General features: G+C 38.5%; 1 protein-coding gene across 1 annotated transcript in view; it reads left to right on the top strand.

Annotated features, from left to right (window-relative positions):
- CTSC (cathepsin C) overlaps positions 1–20,680 on the top strand; it is a 37,974-nt gene extending 17,294 nt beyond the window's left edge. Inside the window, exons 3-7 of the mRNA XM_087433565.1 lie at positions 4,885–5,051; positions 8,011–8,166; positions 12,374–12,489; positions 18,091–18,222; positions 19,542–20,680. Coding sequence (XP_087289691.1) covers positions 4,885–5,051; positions 8,011–8,166; positions 12,374–12,489; positions 18,091–18,222; positions 19,542–20,044 — 1,074 coding nt within the window. The 3' untranslated portion in view covers positions 20,045–20,680. The remainder of the gene's footprint in view (positions 1–4,884; positions 5,052–8,010; positions 8,167–12,373; positions 12,490–18,090; positions 18,223–19,541) is intronic.
- Positions 20,681–21,057: the final 377 nt, after the last annotated feature.

Raw genomic sequence — 21,057 nt, 5'->3', positions numbered from 1 at the left:
ACTGAACTAGCCAAGGCAACATAGGTCCCTGAACAGCGGGCAGTGACCATTAGGACTGCTACAGAATTTAGGTGGCCCTTAACAGGCCTTGGGCAACAATTTGGACCTGACTCTTGAGAGTCAGTCAGTCTTCTCCAACTGTTTTTTGTTTTTTGTTTTTTTTAAGGAAACAATGGGTAAAGCAATGATCTTTGTAACCTGTGAACCATATTTGAATTCTCTCTTCTCCATTTGACTTTGCAAAGCCATTTTTTTTTTTCATGAGAAGAGTAATGCCTATTATCCCAAGGAATCATTGTGAGGGTCAAATGATGTAGATGGAAACTCTTGGCAAATTGAGTTTTATGCCTTTGCTGTGTGGTTTCTAGGAGTCTCCTCTCAGTGTTTTTGGCAGTTAACCTATATGTTTACTTCTCCAGCTCTGTGTGAGGAGACAAAGTGTGTGAAGAAGTGGTGCATGCTGTTGGGAAGAATGCTTGGTTCTAGGAGTCCTTGGTTATAAATTCTAGTTCAACCACCTCCTGTAGGTCTCTCGTTTTGTCCTCTGAGACTATATTATCTCTATGTTTTCTTAAGCCTCTAAGATTTACGAGTAATCTGTAAAATGTTTATGAAGTATGAAGTGAGAAGTAAATGTTAAGGTCCTATAGTTCTGTAATATTGACGAGGAAGAGTATAGAGTCTTTGAACAAATATGAACAATAAGAGACTGCAGCAAAATCAGTCATGCTCCAATGATTGTTCCCCCCCTCTCAAAATAACAACTCAGCCTTCCCCTCCCAGGGGAAGTTCATTTGGTGCTAGCCATCATGCTTGTAGCTATAACTCAGCTGTGCCAGCTAGGTGAGCAAAACCACACTGATGAGAAACATGGGGCCCATTTCTTCTAACTCGAGTGCCCCTAACTATTTTGGTACATTGTGAAAGTCATTTCATCTGAATCTAAATGTATGCTTAGATGGGGAAGTTTCTGGGCTTCTCCAAGCATGGTTAGCTTGCTGAACCACATGGTACTGTAATGAATTATTTCCATGTTTATTTATTTCATTGAATTCTGAACTTCCCTAAGGGCTGGGGCCACATCAATACATAAGTGTGTGCATGCCTAGCACCTTGCACGATGCCTGGGAAATATTATGTCACCAATAAGTATTTGATAAAAAAAATGAAAGAGCTTAGCAAACTATGAAATAGGTTATGTAATGATTTTTTTATTTTGTGAGGAAGATCAGCCCTGAGCTAACATCCCTGCCAATCCTCTTCTTTTTGCCGAGGAAGACGGGCCCTGAGCTAACATCTATTGCCAATCCTCCTCCTTTTTTTTTTTCCCTTTTTCTCCCCAAAGCTCCAGTAGATAGTTGTATGTCATAGTTGCACATCCTTCTAGTTGCTGTATGTGGGACGCCACCTCACCATGGCCGGACAAGTGGTACATCAGTGTGCACCCGGGATCCGAACCCGGGCTGCCAGTAGCAGAGTGCACGCACTTAACTGCTAAGCCATGGGGCCGGCCCCGGTTATATAATGATTTTTTTCAGGCAGTGTAATCATAATCTGGGACAGGTCTAAGTTAGCAGCCTCTGGAAAAACACCTAGACCATCCCTCATAGATATCGTCTTCTAGGACGTTGTAGGCTGTGAGTTTCATTCTTAGGAAATAAGAGTATTTTTAAAAGTGATTAGTTTCACAAAATTTATATAGCAGTCTCTACTTTGTAAATAACCAAGAAAATCCCAAGCAGAGACCCATTTCACCTTTCATTTCCATTTTTTAAAAACCATATTTCATAAAAATTTTACATATTTGCATTCAACTGAAGTGCTGTCTTGTCCTTTTTTCTCTTAATGTATCATAGGTTTTCTCTTTTTACTTCTCTATAGAGGAGTCAGCAGACTTTTTCTTTTGAGGCAGATAGTAAATGTTTTGGGTTTTGTGGGCCTTGTGGTCCCTGGCAGCTGCGCAGTTCTGCCATCATAGCACAGAAGCAGCGGCAGACAATGTGTAAACAAGTGGGCCTGGCTGTGGTCTCTTCAACTAAATTTGTAAATCAGGCAGCCTTCATTTGTGACAACATGGATGGACATTGAGGGTATAATGCAAAGTGAAATAAGTCAGAGGGAGAAGGCCAAATACCGTATGATTTCCTTCATTAAGTAGTAGATAATAACAACCATAAACAAACACATAGGGACAGAGATTGGATTGGTGGTTACCAGAGGGGAAGGGGGGAGGGTGGAGGGTGAAAGGGATAATTCGGTACATGTGTGTGGTGATGGGTTGTAATTAGTATTTTGGTGGTGAACATGATGTAGTCCATGCAGAAATAGAAGTACAATGATGTACACCTGAAATTTTTGCAATGTTATAAACCAATGTTACTGCAATAAACAAAGAAGCTAAAAAAATAAAAAAATAAAAAAAAATAAATCAGGCAGCCTTCCTCAGCCTTAGTTCGTTCACTTCTCTTCTGTGGAACTCGTATTTATCATGTAAAATATTATATGATGTTCTTTTGAGTTATTAATCTACTTAATTTAGTATTTGAACATTTAGGATATTATTTTGTTCTTGTTTTTGTTTTTAACTTTTGCGTTATACTGCAACGAACGTCTTCCTGTGTTGAGCATTTTTTTCCATTCGTGCGTATTTGACAATTTCTGTATGGTAGATCTCAAGAACTCTTAAAGCCTTGTCACACTGCTTTCTAAAACAGAGAGGTGGGGGGAGGGGCGTTGGCTTAGCCCCAGCTGGCCTGTCTGACTGGCAGGCGGCAGGGGAGGAGGGAGCATGATCATGAGCCTGTGTCAAAGAGAAACACTGAATAGAACTCTCAGAGATTTAGGCTGCGTCATATGAGGTTTCCAATATTAGACTGCTTTTGATCTATAAAAATAGCGGTTTCATGTAGTTCAGCATAATAAATATATATTTTATTAACCTTTGCACACAGCACACCCTCTAACGTGGCAGCTTGATCATGTCCTAGGCCTTTATTTAAGTGTTCCTTGCTCTGAGTTGGGGCTTTAACAGGGGCATGAGTGGTGAACTGAACTCATGCTAGTGAAGATATCCTTAGCCTGAGGTAGATAGACGGGCTTCACAATGTCATGAACGGTAGCTGTAGTAACCTCTCCTGTGCCATGTAGCTTAGTGGGTGGTGAATCCCAGGATTCAAATCCAGCTCTTGTGCATTCTAAAGCCATAGGTTTTTAACTCTACCTCTAAATATGATTTGAATTCGGAGAGAGTCAGATGCAATAAGGCAACTTAACCTTTAAGTGTAGTTAAGCCCACACATTCCTCTAAACTTGGGGTTTGCAAACTACAGGGCTGTTTTTGTAAATAAAGTTTTATTGGAACACAAGTCTAGTTCATTCATTTATGTGTTCCCTATGCACCTTTTACATTGCAATGGCAGAGTTCAGTAGTTGTGACAGAGGCCTTATAGCTTGCAAACCTTAAAATATTTACTATCTGGCCCTTAAAAAAGAAGTTTGCCAACCCCTGCACACAGGTCAAGTGATATTCATTATATTAGATTAGGAATCTGCAGACTATCGCCTGTGGACCAGAACCAACCTCCTGTGTACTGTTGTAAAGGACAGTATTGAAACACAGCTGACTGCTGTGCGGATTCATTTATGTGTTGTCTTTGACTGCTTTTGTGCTTTTGTTCCATGAAGTCAATGCCTGAAATTGTTTGTGCTCAAGTCCCTCATCATAGAAATTTAGCATGCATTTTTTCCTTTCTTCCTCCCACACTACACTCTCCTTCTAGGTTATGTGTCCCTCCTCCATGAGGAGATGTTATTTTTGTGTGTGTGTGTGAGGGAGATCAGCCCTGAGCTAACATCTGTGCTAATCCTCCTCTTTTTGCTGAGGAAGACCGGCTCTGAGCTAACATCTATTGTGAATCCTCCTCCTTTTTTTCTTCCCCAAAGCCCCAGTAGATAGTTGTGTGTGATAGTTGCACATCCTTCTAGTTGTTGTGTGTGGGACTTGGCCTCAGCATGGCCGGAGAAGCAGTGCGTCGGTGCGTGCGCAGGATCCGAACCTGGTAGTGGAGTGTGTGCACTTAACCGCTAAGCCACCGGGACAGCCCAGGGAGATGTTATAACATGAGGGTTTTTAGGCTCTGGAGTCAAAGCATCTGAGTTCAAATCCTACATCTATCACTGATAGTTGTTTTTCAGTATTAACATTGAAATAAGACAGAGCCCCATTAGTGAAATAAAGAGGAGAGAATATTTAATAATCAGGTTTCTTTAGTTCCCTCATAATCAGAACCTCCTAGTAAATTGGGAGATTGACAGAAGAAAGGGTTTTGTTTAGTTCTATGGAAAATTTTCATCATTTGTTCTTGTATTTTGTTGGAGTGATTATCTGAGTGGAAAAGTATAGTCTGACAGACTGAGCAGAGTTTTGTTTCTGCCACTTAACAGCTCTGTTACCTTAGGTAGAAGCTACACATCCTTTCTGAGCTGAGCGTCTACTTTCTCTCTGGTAAGATGTCATAGGTGCCTGCCTCCTCATAGGCTTACTGTGAGGAGTAAATGAGATAACTTTTGTAAAATGCCTGGAATCTGCAGATGCTCTAAAAATGTTAGTTTTTTTCCCTGCCTTTCATTCCCAAAAGCATTTTGTTATGTAAATTTTGGTTGGTGGCCAACAATGCTAATCACAGAAAAGTTTATTTCTCTTCCTTTTCTAGAGTTATTCTCAGGATGCAGCCTGTCAGGTGAAGTTTTTGCTTTTGCTGGCAGAGGCTGGTCCCTAAGGTGAACTGAAAAAAGGATGTCTTTATTGTGAATGGCAACCAGGGAAATGGACCTGAGAGTTGAACACAGACTCACTTGGCCTTTCCTTCCTTTATTTGGTCACAGTATGAAGAAGAGGGCACCAAAGTAACCAGTTACTGCAATGAGACGATGCCTGGGTGGGTGCATGATGTGCTGGGCCGGAACTGGGCTTGTTTCACTGGAAGCAAGGTGGGGACTACCTCTGAGAACATGAACGTGAACACAGCACACCCTCAGAGTCTCCTGGAAAAGTGAGTTGTCACCAATGAAAGATACATTTAGTTTTGTTTTATGGTATGTATAAATATGTGTGTATGTTAATTCTTTGAAAATTTTATTTTGATTATGTAAAATTTATTTGGCTTAGAAACATAAGGCATGTTACATAAAACCTTACTGGAAAAATATTTTGACTGATGTAATTGAGAGAAGAAAGTATGTTTTTTCAAAGCACTCCAAAAGTAATGGACCGATGATGGCTTTAAAGAAAATTTATATAAAGGACTACAGAAATGTAGTGACTAATAAAAATCATTATAGCCATGTAAAAACATGTTGCGTAATACTTGCAACATGTTTATGTTGCAAAAAATATAGGTGATACTAATTGAACATGAATTTTAAACAAGGCAATAAGTAACTGAAATTCTTCATATTTATGTAGTGTATTAGTTTGCTAGGGCTGCCGTCACAAAGTACTATAGCCTGAATGGCTTAAATAGCAAAAATTTATTTTCTCATAGTTCTAGAGGCTAGAAGTCCAAGATCAAGGTGTTGGCAGGTTTGGTTTCTTCTGAGGCCTCTCTCCTGGGCTTGTAGATGGCCACCTTCTTGCTGTGTCCTCATGTGGTTATCCCTCTGTCTGTGTCCTAATCTTCTCTTTTTATAAGAACACCAGTCATATTGGAGTAGAGCCCACCTATATGACCTCATTTTACCTTAATTTCTTCTTTAAAGGCCCTATCTCCAAATACCACATTCTGAGGTACTGGAAGTTAGCGCTTCAACATATGAATTTTGGGAGGACACAATTCAGCCTATAACATACAGTTAATGTTTTTGTTAAGTTAGGTCCACTTTAACTGAACCACACAAATAAGAGATTTCAGACTTTCTTAGTTTTGGAAGGAATAGATGAATATTGGTAGCAACTTTTTCTGTTTTTTTTCCTTGTGGAATCTATTGAAAGTGTACATGAGCATATCATCCAAAGCCAGGCCACACTGGCAACAAATGACTCTGCGGCAGAGAGGTGGGGACGTGAGTTCAAAGAGGATTGTACTTGTCTGGAAGAGTGCTGACCAAGATCTAGACTAATTCCTCCCCTCCATTTTGAATTTAGCTTTTAAATTGCTTTGGTTTGATCCTGGAGCAACACATTTCCTATTAAGCTGCTTACTTTCCACCTGATGGTTTAGGATATACTGTGGACTATTGTACTTATTTGATATTTCAAACATTGCCTCATTTAGTGAAGAGGCTGCTAACTGGAGTGTTCAGAACCTGCGTTGCCTCACCTGTAAAATGACCATTGGGACTAAATTACCATCAAGGACTCTTTCGGCTCTTAGTGATCTGTTATTCCATAGTAAGTTACATTATTTTTAGTTTCCTTGGATCTTAAACACTAAAAATAGTAGTGTTTAAGACCTACTTTGTCATTACTGTAATGCACATGGCATATAAAGTTATGATAAAGGGAAGTAGGGATAGTTACTGCTTCTCAGATACTTGTAGTCAGTGAAATAGTGACTCTCATCAGTGGAAAATATTTCAAGATACACATTTATACTTTAAAATTTACTCTTGTGTCTAAAGAAACAAACGACTGTAACTTGTTTTTGTTGTGCATTAGTATTGTCAGAAGTATGTTACAGGCAGTTCTATAATCTACTTAATAAAGGTACCTCTCTGGTGTCACACTTTGCAACAAGTGGGAAAGAACTTTGATAAAAACATTATCAATGTGATTGCACATTTTTCTTATTATTTTCAGTGCTACCAGGTTCCTTGGCTATCAAAATACTCTATGAACATCTAATTTAAAAGAGAAAGCAAAGTTCACAGTATGCCTAAGATGTTACTCAGGTTAAGTGTATCTTGCTTTGCATAATTGAATGTTAATGGAAGTCTTGGATAGTGAGTCACACTTAAGCCACAGAATCTTTTTAATAGAAATAATACGGTGAATTCTGTAATTCCTAGCACCTGGCACATAGGTGTGGTACATGTTTAAATTAAATGAATAATCAACTCCTCCAATTTTTTTGCTTTGTAAACATGCTCTTTGTATGTTAGATTTATTTATATCTGTATCCAAGCATTTGATATCAGATAAACCAGTGCTTCTCAAATTTTAATGTTATTATGAATCACCTGGGGATCTTAAGATATGCGGATTCTGATTCAGATGGTCTGGGCTGGATACTTAGAGTCGGCATTTCTAACAAGATTCCAGGTGCTGCTGCTGCTACTGGTTGAAGAATGAAATTTGAGTAACAAGGATATAAACCAAATGTCCATTTGGAATAAAATTTTTTTTCTGGCATCATGTGGTTGTAATGCTTGCCATGCTCTATATACATTATATACAGTTCCTACTGCCCTCCCCCTTGTTTATTATTACAAAGTTACAAAGGTACATTGTAGAAATTGTAGCGGGGGGCGGGGGAAGATGGTGATCCTATGTCACCACTCAGAAATACCCATGGTTGGCTTTTTTTTAATGTACTTATAGTATAAATATATATACTTTCACAAAAATTGATTAATTCTGTATAAACTTCTTCAATATCCTGCTTTTTAAATTTAATATAGTGTAAACACTCTTCCATATCACAAATAATCTTCTGAACATTTTTACTGAATAAACTATATAGTAGGTGAAGTACCATTATTGATTTAATCAGGCCCTTATTTTAGAGCATTTATTTAGGTTGTTTACAATCTATCACTAGTATAAAAGTGTTTCATCGAACATCCTTATACATTTATTTTAGTTAACTTGAACTTTTATTTTCATAGGAGACATTCCAATTCTAGGCTATTGATATATATACAGATATACATATATAGATTAATATATCCAATTCCTTCCTGAAAGTTTATACCACTTTCCACTTAGGTCCAGAGTATAAGAATGCTTATTTTAATGGGGTCTGTTTACATCAGTAAAGATTATATCTGAAGCTGTCTTGCTTTTGTTGGCAGGCATTCTAATAGGCTCTACAAATATAACCACAACTTTGTGAAAGCTATCAATGCTGTTCAGAAGTCTTGGACTGCAACCACATACATGGAATATGAGACTCTTACCCTGAAAGAGATGATTAGGAGAGGTGGTGGCCACAGCCGGAGAATCCCAAGGTAATACAGCAAAGCACATCTCTTCATCACTAGTAAAGATATTTGTGTTGAAAGACATCCTCCCTTCCAACCAGCTTTCCTTGGGTTGCCCACCATTTTATTGGTCATCCCAATTTAAACTTTTCGTGTTATCTTGTTTCTGACCATCCCCCTCTCCTATTCATTCATACTCTAATGCTTTCCGAGTGCTGTTTATGGTGTCTGCCCCTTCCATTACTCTCTTTCCGTTTTCTACACTCTGGCTCAGGGCTTTGTCCTCTCTCTCCTGCATCGTGGATCAGCCTCCTGCCTCCTGTCTCTTTGTTCTCTTCTCCTCCTTGTCGCCATTCTTAGCTATTCTATGAAATACTGCCAGTTTCATCTTCCTATACCCAGCAATGATTGAGTTACTACCTACAGTCCAATGAATAAATTTAGCCAGGTCACCAAAGCCATCTAAATTTGGCTGTAACTATATTTACCACCTTGACCTGCTTTCAAACAATATGACACACAACTACTGCAAAACGTTCCTTTCGTTTTTCTCCGTTCATACCACTTCTTTTGCCTCAAGTACCCCTCAACTTTCTATCAAAACTGTCACATTTGCCACCTGTAAAAATCTCAAAGTCCTTTCTCTGTTTTAAAGTCCAGCAAAAAATATTCCATATTTATCAATATACCTCTACTACCCTCAGCCAGAAGTAACATTTCCCATCTTTAGCTTGCATACCCCGTGGTATATTTCTTTGGGAAAATTATGTCATTCTTTGAATTTGTATACTCAGGAATTTGGTAGATTTCTTTTATTCCCTCAAAACTATAGCTGAATTTAGCAGGGTATGTGGTCCCTTAACATTTATTAAATGGTCAAGGATATTTCTGTGATATATCATACCTTGATTCAAGGAGAAATTGATATAACTGAAGGTTGGAGAAGTGGAAACCAATGGGAAGCTAATGGGAGTCAATAAATTGTGTAGGTAGGTTATTTTCTCTTAGTATATTGAAACATTTTCCAGTATTCAGAGAATATAATGATTATTTCCTTAATATCTGTAGAGTCATTAGTTCAAATTATATTGTTTGAACAGGCAGTGTTCAATTAATTAATCAGTAGGTCAATTAATTGTTAACTAAAATACATTGCTAACTTTTTCATCTGCAGACTAATAATCCTAATGCTCCGGTATTTTTCAACTGTGAGAGTGAATGGAGTTTTTATCCTATCCAACTGATAGCATTCTCATAATTCTGCCCCTTTCTCAAAAGAATCTTATACGATATTTCTCAGTGTGTTCTAAGGACTCACTAGTCCATGAGATGCTCTGGTTAATCGAAATTGGGAAAGGGAGCATATCATATCCCTTCTCAAATTCACTAAAGTGAAAGAGTCATACTGTGTGTGAGGCAGGATGTTGAGACCTGTTCTGTAAAACTCCAGAGGAGCATCACAGGCGGTGTTGTCAGAAACTCCAGAGGAGCATCACAGGCGGTGTTGTCAGCATTTGAGCCTGAAAGATTTGAGCCTCAGACATGACTGCTTTGCCACATGTTGTGTGCCACGTTTCTGAGGAACTCTTGTGTTGGAGTCTTTCTCCCTCCACCCAACCACCTTTGTTTTAGAGAAGGGCTAGCTTTATGAAGGGCTGCTTTTAAGGCTGAGGCTCCATAGAAGGTTTAAGATGAGGAGATGGAATTGAGTGAAGTGGGAAATACTGAAGCAGACATTGTGGTCTAGCTGCTGGTTTTCAGTAGCATTTTTGTATATAAATTAGTTCTGTTATAAGAGTCCAATGACATAATGGAAGCTCTCAGAGATTCTTAACTTGAGGTTTAGGGAGTCTGTGAAACTGCTGAAATTATAGAAACATTTATTGTGCATGGAGATCTCTCTCAGTCCAGAGCTTTCAGCAGATTCTTAAAGAATCTGGACACAAATGATTAAGAGCCAATAATGTATACTGTACTTATAATGTTTGTAATTCTCACTTCTCCATCTCCTAAATTCCTCTTACACTGTCTTCATTTTCACACCATTGAGCTTCATTTGTCACATTGTTTTGTGTGTGTGTGCAATGATGGGCAAACACTTTGCCTTATAGGATGGTAGGAAGAGGAAGTTAACATTTAAATGCCTGTTTTGTGCCAGATAGTAAGTTAAATGTATCAGTATCATATTTAGTCCTCTTAATAACATGGATGGTGATGATGGTAGTTATCATCATCATAGCTTAATAATTTATTAAGGACTTAGAGACAGGCACTGTTCTAAACACTTGTTAATCATTACATTGAATTTTCGTAACCATCGTTTGAGGTAGGTGTGATTATATACCCATTTTAATAGGAGCCAATCATAGTTTTGTGATAAGTTGTTTGACGAATGTCACACAGCTAGTAAGTGGTAAAGCCATTTGTAGGAGGTCAGTGTGACTCTGAGATACCTTCCCTGAAATTACATTGTGCTGCCAAACTTCACTTCCTTTTTTATCTTTCATATTACTTAGTGTATTCTTAGGTACATACAGGACACTTAGTTAATGTCTATTGATTGACTGAATCTCTTGGTCTCTCAATGTGAAATCACAGAAACTGTTTCCTTCCAGAATTTGTTTACACCCTAGTTTTTATTCATAAATCACGAAGAAACATCTAAGGTTTGTTTTTTGGTTTGTTTTTTCCCCACCCTCTATCTAAAATTTTCCACAGTGCATAGCTTTTATGTACCTTGGTTATTCCATGGGCATTATCCAAGTTATATGTTTTATAACATTGCTATAACTTCTTTGTATTTGTTTTAGTAATTTCTTTATGTCTCATGTCTCTTAATGCTGTCTTTCCTATGGTCAAAGACCACCTCATGTTCATCTCTGTATCATGTAGAGCTTCTAGCAATGTCTCTGGCTTGGTTAATATTTTAGTGAAAAATTAATCGACATTTCTGTATGTAATATGCTCTCTATTATATATAGTTCTCAAGGTTATGATTGCTGGTCATGAGTGATTTTTTCTCTATTTCATTTTACTTCCATTTTATCTTAGCATTAACTTATATCATCTCTAAGAGAAGTGTGTGAGAAAGGGAACCACTTGAGAATAGTTGCAAAGGATGTGAAGAAGTCCTGAAAGAATCTTTGCCAGTGACTAAATGGGAACCTGGTGAAAAACCAACTGTGTAACCACTGAAAAGTTAGAACAGTGTGGTATGACAATGCCAAATGTAGTAAGAAATTCAAGTAGTTTACAGTAACAGAAAAATAAATGTTACCACAGTGTAACGGGTGTGGCCTAACAAAAGAGTTGATGGAGCATAGAGAGAAGTGAGTTTTTGTTGGGGGCTGGTGGGTGAGGGCTGCTCTATGAGCAGTCCTTAAAATTAGAAGTTAGGGAAAAACTCTAAGGGGATTTCTTCTAAGCGGTGCGCAACAGGCCTTTTAGATAAAAGGAGCAACAGGACAAAGACATGGAACACTGAGAGCATTTGACAGACTTGGGGGAACTCCAAGAAGTCTAGTGTGTCAAGAGCTAGAGTCCTGTTTGTTTGTTTTAAATCTTTAATACTGAGAAGCTTGTAGAACAATTTTCTCATTTCCAGAAAATGTCTATCCATTATTCATCGTTCTGGGCAACTCTCCTTTTTGTGTCTTATTTTCCAACCATATCATATGAGATGTAGTTCTATGATGAGGAAGCAGTTTTGTCTGTTGTTTATGGAGTTAATCTGCCTACTTTCTACTTAGACCTTTTATTTCTGTGCCTACTTCACTTCTTTTACAACCACGTTACTGTCACCACCACCATCTGCTGAGTCAACCATCAGTAATTCCTGTATTTTCTCTGTATCCTTTGTAGGCCATTTTCAACTTCCCATCTCTCTTAGTCAAAATCTGTTGAAAGTAAGAGAATGCAACTCTTTAGGCATACTAAAAATAGCATCACACTGATTTACGAAACCAGTGTCATTTCATAGGAGAAAATTACTAGATCCTGAAAAAGAAATGGATAATAAAAACCATTTAAACAATTTAGTGGTGTAATCGACATGTTGTATAGTAGACGCATGATTGTGTAATAGACACATTGGAACACTGATGGGACAAATGCTGTTTGGGTCTGACTCTAGATCCTAGATAGCCAGGTGGTTGAAATCATAGAATTAGGGGTTAGGAAATCATCCTCAAAGGAAAGACTATATATTGATGTCAAATGTGTATTTCCATCCTAGGCCTAAACCTGCACCACTGGCTGCTGAAATACTTGAAAAGGTTTTACATTTGCCAGCATCTTGGGACTGGAGAAATGTTCGTGGTGTCAATTTTGTTACCCCTGTTCGAAACCAAGGTAAAAAAAAAAGTCTGATTTTTCATTAATTCATCCTGAAATATTTATTGAACATTTACTGCGTGCTAGACTCTGGGGTAGATTCTAGGGATACAGAGATGAAATGGGCATGATCCGCTTTAGTAAAGAAATGGAAAATATATGGCCAATGAATACTCACGTCTTCCTTTTGTATCCATGACAGGCTTTGGTAATAAATAATCTCTCCAACTGAGCTCAGCATTTCTTCAGTATCCTTCTCAATTTACGTTCCAGGTAGCTAATGAAATTAATCAGAGTGATATGTAAGCCAAACTCATTTGCCCTCCTAGTAGGAGAGACTCATGTAGAAACAGAACTGCATACAGCTAAAATTGTCTTCCTTCTGCAAGTGGTTTGCTGGAATCCTTCTTTGCTATCTGTCTTCCCACTTTCTCCCTACTCCCCTGTCGACCATTATTTAGTTTTTAATTACTGTAGAAGCCCAGAAGATGGATTCTAACATTTTTTTTCGGTAAAGTAGATTTTTTTGAGCTTTGTAAAGACCTTTCAATTCACTTTATGTCAGAATGTGACATATGATGATAAGTATTAAGCCAGCTTCCAGAATGGTGGCCTGGGGGCAGAGCCCAGGTTTACCAAAAGTATCACTTTAATTGCGTTTTACCAGTTATTTTCAGAAATTGGATACGGTATGAGTAGATTTAATAACTTTTCCTCTAGTAGCACTTGATAGCAAATTATCTTGTTATCCTAAAAGATATCCTAAATTTTAGCCAACAATGCCTTGGAGAATCATTTATACAATACTCAGGTTTATTACTTCTAAGCTCATTTGGAAGATAGTTATAGTAAACATGACTGATTTGTTACTATAAAATAGGTGTAGTATTTGCTGTCTGGAAACGTTCTGATTAGCATCTCCTGAGAGCGTTATAAATTAATAACACCGAAAGATAAATTGTTCTTCCCCTTTCTTAAAAATTCAGTGATAATAAGCCTCTCCCACTTCTCAGCATTTACCACTGACCCTTCAATTCCATCCTCACTGAATTCTTGCCAAGTGTTCTGAGTGTGCAGAGCTTTGAGCGGGTCTGGCAGCAGCCAGTCAGCAAGCTTCCTGTCCTTCATCTGACACCAGAGATCTCATCTCATCTCTTTCCTCTGTACCAGTTTTTCTGAGACTCTTCAGCTCTAGAGAAAGTGTGGATCCTGAAATCCTTCCCTACCTTTTCTTTCCTGGGAAGGACTTCTTTGGAAAGGAGGGATTGGAAATGAGAGAAATCTGAAGGTAATTGAGAAATGAATGGAAAGGGAAATAAAAGGGGTGATGTTAAGAGCGGATTAAAATTTGTCTTCAAACAGATTACCTATACTTATTTGAGAGGATTAAGTGTAAGTACTGCATGTCAGGTGTTGATTATTGAGGGCCTGGCACATAGTTGCTTCTGCTATATTACAGAGTATTTATAGAGGGTCAGATGTGTTAGGAAATTTTTTTTCATGACTCAGGATATAAAGACTAATATGACATGATCCTTGTCGTAGAGACTTACAGTTTAGCAAGACCTGCAAGCAAAACATTAGAATACAGTATGATAACTGCTTTGATAAACTATTTTTAAAATTCACTGGGAGCATAGGAGAAGTTTGAAAGAAAAGTTTAGTTCCACTCACTTCCCAAAAGATATGATTGAGTGATGAGACAGTAATTCAAAGGAAGGAAATTAGACTTTCTAAAGCCAAATTCTTTGACACTAGTTTTCTTGTAACCTGGTAAATCTATTATTGTCTCCAATGTTGCATATTTTTTGAGTGTTATAAATAGGATTTGTACAGACATGGACAATTTAAAAACAAAGGGCTTTGATAGATTAATTGCTTTTGAGTTGATTCCTTATCTGTAGTATCTTTTCAGATACTTGAGAAAATAATGTACTTAGAAGTTCCTCTTTTGACTTCCTTTTGGTTTTCTGTACTTTATAAGTTGGGAAAAAATTATTTTCTTTTCCTGCTAACTGGGCTGCTTGGAAATTTCCACTAACTTTAAGAATACCAGTGTTCCACAAAACCCAGAATTCAAAATTACCCACAGTTAAAGGAATTCACAACTTTTTTCTATTCAGAGCACAAATCAAGATAAATGAAAAAAGAAATTTTGGGAGGACAAATGAGGTTTTACCTTTACACTTGAAAATAGCTTTAAGCACCAGCCTTAGAGCTGGATTTACTTTGAAGTGTGAGAAGGAAGAGAGGCTAGGAAATTGGAAGAGATGGACTTTCTTTGTTCTTCTCCCAGCTGTGCTGTCTTTATTTATTATTGTGTCTTCAAGACAGAAGGGAGTGTCTCTCAGGTCACATTAATTAGGACATGCAGAGTGTTTTCCTAATGTTTAAAATCTAGTTCATTTAATTCTTATTCTACATACTGTTTATACTTTAGAGCTGGAAGGCAGAGATTCTGAACAGTTTACTTCACCCCATTCATTTTACACACAAGATAAAAAGAAATGCCAAAAAAGGTTAAGTGACTTGCCCAGAGTCACACAGCTGAGTGACAAGGCGGGGGGGGGGGGGGGGGGTTGGGAAGGAAAGAATCCTGACTTCTTACTCCTAGTTTAGTATGTTCTCTGCTGTTAGAAGGTGTCTGAACATAGTTAAAGAATGTGACAATCACATTATCTCTGTGAGATTGTGGAAATTTGATTACTGCAGAGCTCTGCTAGGCCAGATCCCTTTCTTATTCTTTATTGCATGGTAGTCTTCTTAAGGGGTAATGGTCCTTTTAGAATCTAGACTCTGGCCTGGACTTTTGAAGAGGCCTTAATTACCTTGGCAGCTGACACGTTCTCCTGGGAACATCAGGGGTTTGAGGAAGGTTAATTTCTTTCCTCATTCCCGTAATTTCTCTGTTAACAGAGCATATTCTGAGCCCTTGAATGTACCTGTGGCCTGTCCTCCCACAGTGCTGGCTGGTCAGATGATGGGAGTTTAATGGTTAATACCAAGAGAGATTACTTCCGTGGCTGCCGTGGGCCAAGAATGCTTAGTGGCCAAAATGGGCCATTCCAGGCTATCTTGGGATGTTATTTATTATAAGACCCTGATGTCACAAGAAAGGACCACTGGCTTTGGCTATTTACTGTCACTCTTCTAGTTCTTTGATATTCTATCATTTGAAAGAGGGATCCTAAGGATAGTATTATTTGGATGGTTTTGAAAACAAAATATACAAGTTGATTTTGGTTTATCTAGTAACAAGATGATAGGGAAAGACAATTTAAAACTTTTTAGGGGCCGGCCCGGTGGCGCAAGCGGTTAAGTGTGCACACTCCACTGCAGCGGCCCAGGGTTCGCCGGTTCGGATCCCAGGCATGCACCAACGCACCGCTTGTCAGGCCGTGCTGCGGCGGCGTCCCATATAAAGTGGAGGAAGATGGGCACGGATGTTAGCCCAGGGCCAGTCTTCCTCAGCAAAAAAAAAAAAAAAAAAAGAGGAGGATTGGCAGATGTTAGCACAGGGCTGATCTCCTCACAAAAAAAAAAAAAACTTTTTAAAAGTAGATACAGACCTATAAACCAAAAGGACACTAGTCCTGCATTAGGAGTTACTTAGGTACTAGCACCTGCCATCTCTTTGTGACTTTGGAGAGATCATTGCTTCTTTCTGATTCTCAGTGTACACATTATCAAGTGAGTAGGTTGTACACTAGATGAATTGCAAGGCCCCTTCCAAGTGTTTCTCTTCTAATTTTCAGAATTTAGGTGATCCCTCAGCTGCAAAAACAGTATATGATATAGATAAATCAGACATGTTTGTGGAGAGAATTTTGGAGAACATCAGAAATGGTAGCAAAGTGTAGTAAGGCTCTAATAGACTCTAAGTCTGGGATCTGTGGTATTGTTGAGCTACTTAGAGAAGGCTCACATTAGGATCTAGGGTTCTGCCTCCCTTGGAGCTTAGAAACAAGTAAAGGTTGACTGTTTTCACTGAAGTCACTTTCTTTCATGGATGTAAATATGTATCCACTTGTTGATAACTTGACTCTTCTTTCTGCAAACATGCATTGAGTTCCTTCATTGCATGGGGCACCAAGATGAAGAAAACACATTTCTTGTCAACACCCAAGGAAGTTCACAGTTTAGTTTGAGGAAAACAATATAAGTAATTTTAAGTAGAGTTGAGGATGTTCGAGGCTGAGCATAGAATATCCTGGCTTTCCTTTGCACTCAGGGAGGGCCATGAAGCAACAGTTACCTGGAGAAGGGAAAAACAGTGTCCCTGATAATATTTTGAATACATAGTATTCTTTTGAATACTTTTCTCTCTAAGGAAGGCAGTTACTAAATTACTAAATTCAGATTTAATAAAGACAATAAAAGCAGCATTCTCTTTACATAGAATGAGTTTTTTGAATTGTAATATTGTCTGTCCATTAATCTTATTTTACATGCATAAGGGAGTGCTCACCATTCAAATAATTTGGTAACTAATAATAATATATTAGTAAATTGAATAACATATCAATTGTGTATAACTGCATTAATACTAATGTCTTGGATTTGGTACAAGCATGTCTCTGTGTAGAATTTATATCAGTGGCAGAGGTGAAAGATGCTGTATAATAATAGATTAAAATTATATTCATTTCTTTCTAGAATTATAACAAGTCCCAGTTTTGTTATATACATGCTATATTTTCTTATATATATTTATTTCTTTTTCCCACACATATTGAAGAAACATATAGAAAAATAATATTGTTCATATAAATTACCACATAGTATAACATTTTTCCTTCTCTTGAAATAGCAACTATATTCCTCGCATTTGCTTCTTAAGTAAATGTGTTTTGTCTTTGCCAGAGCATCCAGGTACTAAAAATAAAACTGTTTTCTTTTCCCTTCTCCCCACCTCCATCCAGCTACTGTTATGTTCTTCTCTCCTCTTGGTGACACTTCAGGGAACATGCTGTTACCCTTTTCCCCTTAGAACCAGTCCATTTTCCATTTCACTCCCTCCATCTGTGTTATGTCGTTGCTTCCTCATTGGCTGCCTTAAATACCATATCCGTCATTATAGTTACCCTCTTACCTTTCTTTGGCTTTGTTGTATTTTGCCTCCTTGACTCTGGTTAAATCCAACTCTCTACAATACACCCATACCTAAGCCATTCATAGGGTCAATTCCACCCAACAAGTTGCTTTAGAAATTGCTGCTCTGGAGATATTTAAAAGTTCAACTCACATGTATCTCTCTGTAGTTTTGTCTCAACCTGATGGCTCAGAATGTTGCAGACATAAATCATTTCTTCATTATCAAGAATACTGTCAAATGCTTTGCAGAAGTTAGGAGTTTTTTTCTCCTAAAATATTCTCAAGGAAAGCCCCATATAGTAACGTTGGCCTTTTGATAAAAATTTTAAGCTGAAATCTTAATGTTTGCCTGTAAGGTCAATAGTGTTTGTTGATTGAATCTTCTTTATCGTGCTGATCTTTATGAACAACAGCAACACTCAATATAAATATATTAATGTATCTCATCCACTCAGGTTTTTTTATATTTCTTTGTGAGTGCTTCAGAGGTCTCTTGGGTTATATATCTTTCTTTTCCATCACCAGAATCTTGTGGAAGCTGCTACTCATTTGCTTCTATGGGTATGCTGGAAGCAAGAATCCGTATATTAACCAACAACACTCAGACCCCAATCTTGAGTCCTCAGGAGGTCGTGTCTTGCAGCCAGTATGCCCAGGGTAAGTGTTGTATTTCAGGCACAATTTACCTGTGTGGAGTTGGCCATTGTCGGCAAAGGCAAAAGGATGGTGTGGTGGAGAGTGCTCAATGTCTGTAATCAGAAAACCTGGGTGCGAGTTCTGGCCCTATCACTTATAAATGAGTGGTTTCTCATGGGATTCACTGCCCCAGCCAACAAAATGTCAATAGTTACTGTATACTGGATGAGCACTGGCTCTTAGGAGCCTTTTACATACATTACCCAACAAAGCTCAAAACCCTGAAAGAGTAGATATTATCCCTGTTTATAGAGAGGGAACAGATATGTTGTTCTTTAATATTTTGAAGGCCATGCAGCTTCTAAGCATTAGAGTTTCAGTTCCAAATAAGGTCTCACTCCAAAACCTGATTCTTATTAAAACCATACTAACACTGGTTTCTCTCTAGGAGAATTTTAAAGTTCTACACGTGGGCTTTCAGAACAGGGCGATGTAATATATGTAACAAGCCCAGCTGCCACCCATTGAGGGAGAAATGTTTCCATTTTAAAGTTTTCTGCTGTCAGCCCCAGATTTGGCCACTAGAGAGTTTCTCAGTTCACCAGTGAAACTGCTGATAAATGATATTTGTCAGTGAGCTTTTCATTCTTTCTGAAATACTTATTGAACACCAACATTGTGACTTCTTGGCCCTGTGGACTGTGGTGTATCAAGAGAGTCCCTACCCTCATGAAGCTTATAGTTAAGTGAGGGAAATAGAAATTAAATAATTATAAGAAAAATGAAGAAAAAGAGCCGGATTACAGATGTGTATAATAGGGCCAGGACTGGAGGAGGGAGATGAGGACCTGATTTAGACTTTTCTGCAGGAGGTGGTCAGAGAAGACTTCCTGAGGAACAGCCACCATATAGTGTCTGGCTGTTTAATAATGACAGTAACAGCAAACTTACATTGCTTTTACATGAAGTAACTGATCCTACAAGGAAGTCACTATTGCTATCTATAGTTTACAGATAAGTAAACAGAAGTACAGAGAAGTTAAATTCCTCACATAGTTTCAGACTTGAACCAACATAGTCAGGCTTCAGAGCCTCCCAGTTATCCACTATGCTGTAGCTACCTTCCACATCAGCTGCCAAATACATGTCTGTTAAATAGATGGGGATGAGAGTTGATGGCTAATGGGTGGACGGATGAAGTGATACTTAAATTAAGAACAACTTCCTGGGGTTACGTAAAGAATTAATGGAGTAGAAAACACAAAATAGGAAATGGCACAGCTTCTCCTGTGCCCCTTTCTAGTAGGGGAATAGTAACTCTGTGTGTTATTCATCCTCAGGCTGTGACGGTGGCTTCCCCTACCTCATCGCAGGAAAGTATGCCCAAGATTTTGGGGTGGTGGAAGAGGCATGCTTCCCCTACACAGGCACCGATTCACCATGCAAACTGAAGAAGGACTGCTTTCGTTACTACTCCTCCGGGTACCACTATGTGGGAGGTTTCTATGGGGGCTGCAATGAAGCCCTCATGAAGCTTGAGCTGGTCCATCATGGGCCCATGGCAGTTGCTTTTGAAGTCTATAATGACTTCCTCCACTACCACAAGGGGATCTACCACCACACTGGTCTGAGAGACCCTTTCAACCCCTTTGAGCTGACTAATCATGCTGTTCTGCTGGTGGGCTATGGCACTGACTCGGCCTCTGGGCTAGATTACTGGATTGTTAAAAACAGCTGGGGCACCAGCTGGGGTGAGGATGGTTACTTCCGGATCCGCAGAGGAACTGATGAGTGTGCAATCGAAAGCATAGCTGTGGCAGCCACGCCGATTCCTAAATTGTAGAGTATACCTCCCAGCATTTCTTACTGACCCCCGTCAGTCATGAGAGGGGACGGATTTATTCAGACTGGAGACTTTGACAGCAGCCATTTCAGAAGATTACAAATAGATTCCTTTGAAGATTTTTGCCTTTAAAATGAAAACCGCCCTTGGGGCTGGCCTGGTGGCATAGTGGTTAAGTGCCCGCGCTCTGCTTCAGTGGCCCGGGGTTTGCAGGTTCGGATCCCGGGCGTGGACCTACACACCGCTTATGAAGCCATGCTGTGGCAGGCGTCCCACATATAAAGTAGAGGAAGATGGGCACAGATATTATTAGCCCGCAGCCAATCTTCCTCAGCAGAAAGAGGAGGATTGGCAACAGATGTTAGCTCAGGGCTAATCTTCCTCACCAAAAAAAAAGGAAAACCATCCTTGATTTTAATATACCTTCCCATCAACCACTGGCCTACTTTTTTCCAAGTACTCAATTAACTGAAGTTTTTACGTATGATGGTGAGCCATGAAGTAATGGATTTTGCTAATCATTTATAATTCAAACATGCTATATTTTAAAAAATCTATGTGAAAGCACAGGCTTATTTTTAAATTGTATAAATCACAAGAAAATATGGAAATGATTATTAAATTTTTAAAAACTTTGTTGTAAATGTTCAGGTGATATGTGTTAAAGAATTTATGTGTGTGTGCTTAAGAGAATTTTTACTACTATCTCCAGTTAGATTCACTTGTGTCACTTATGTAAATACTTCAAGAAGGAAGAGCCTTTTAGGGTATTTCAATTAAAAACAGCAAAACTGTGAACCTTTACAATAGGGGGTATGCTCAAATAATGACTAGTGAACCCTTAAGTCATCTCCTGGATATTTGATGAGCCAGAGGCCATGAGGAAAAGAAATAGGAGGTTTCGATAAAAATCTGGATATCGGTTAAACTTTTTATGGTGTATCTTGCATTTGGAAGTATTGGTTAGCCCTTCACTGCGTGAGCAGTAATAGCTTAATTAGTGAAATATTAGC

This window comes from Ceratotherium simum, chromosome 7 (genome assembly GCF_057802395.1).
Source record: "Ceratotherium simum simum isolate JZ-2026a chromosome 7, ASM5780239v1, whole genome shotgun sequence".
NCBI lineage: Eukaryota > Metazoa > Chordata > Mammalia > Perissodactyla > Rhinocerotidae > Ceratotherium > Ceratotherium simum.
The sequence above is the reverse complement of the archived record's forward strand: the minus strand, read 5'-3'. Positions and strand labels throughout refer to the sequence as shown.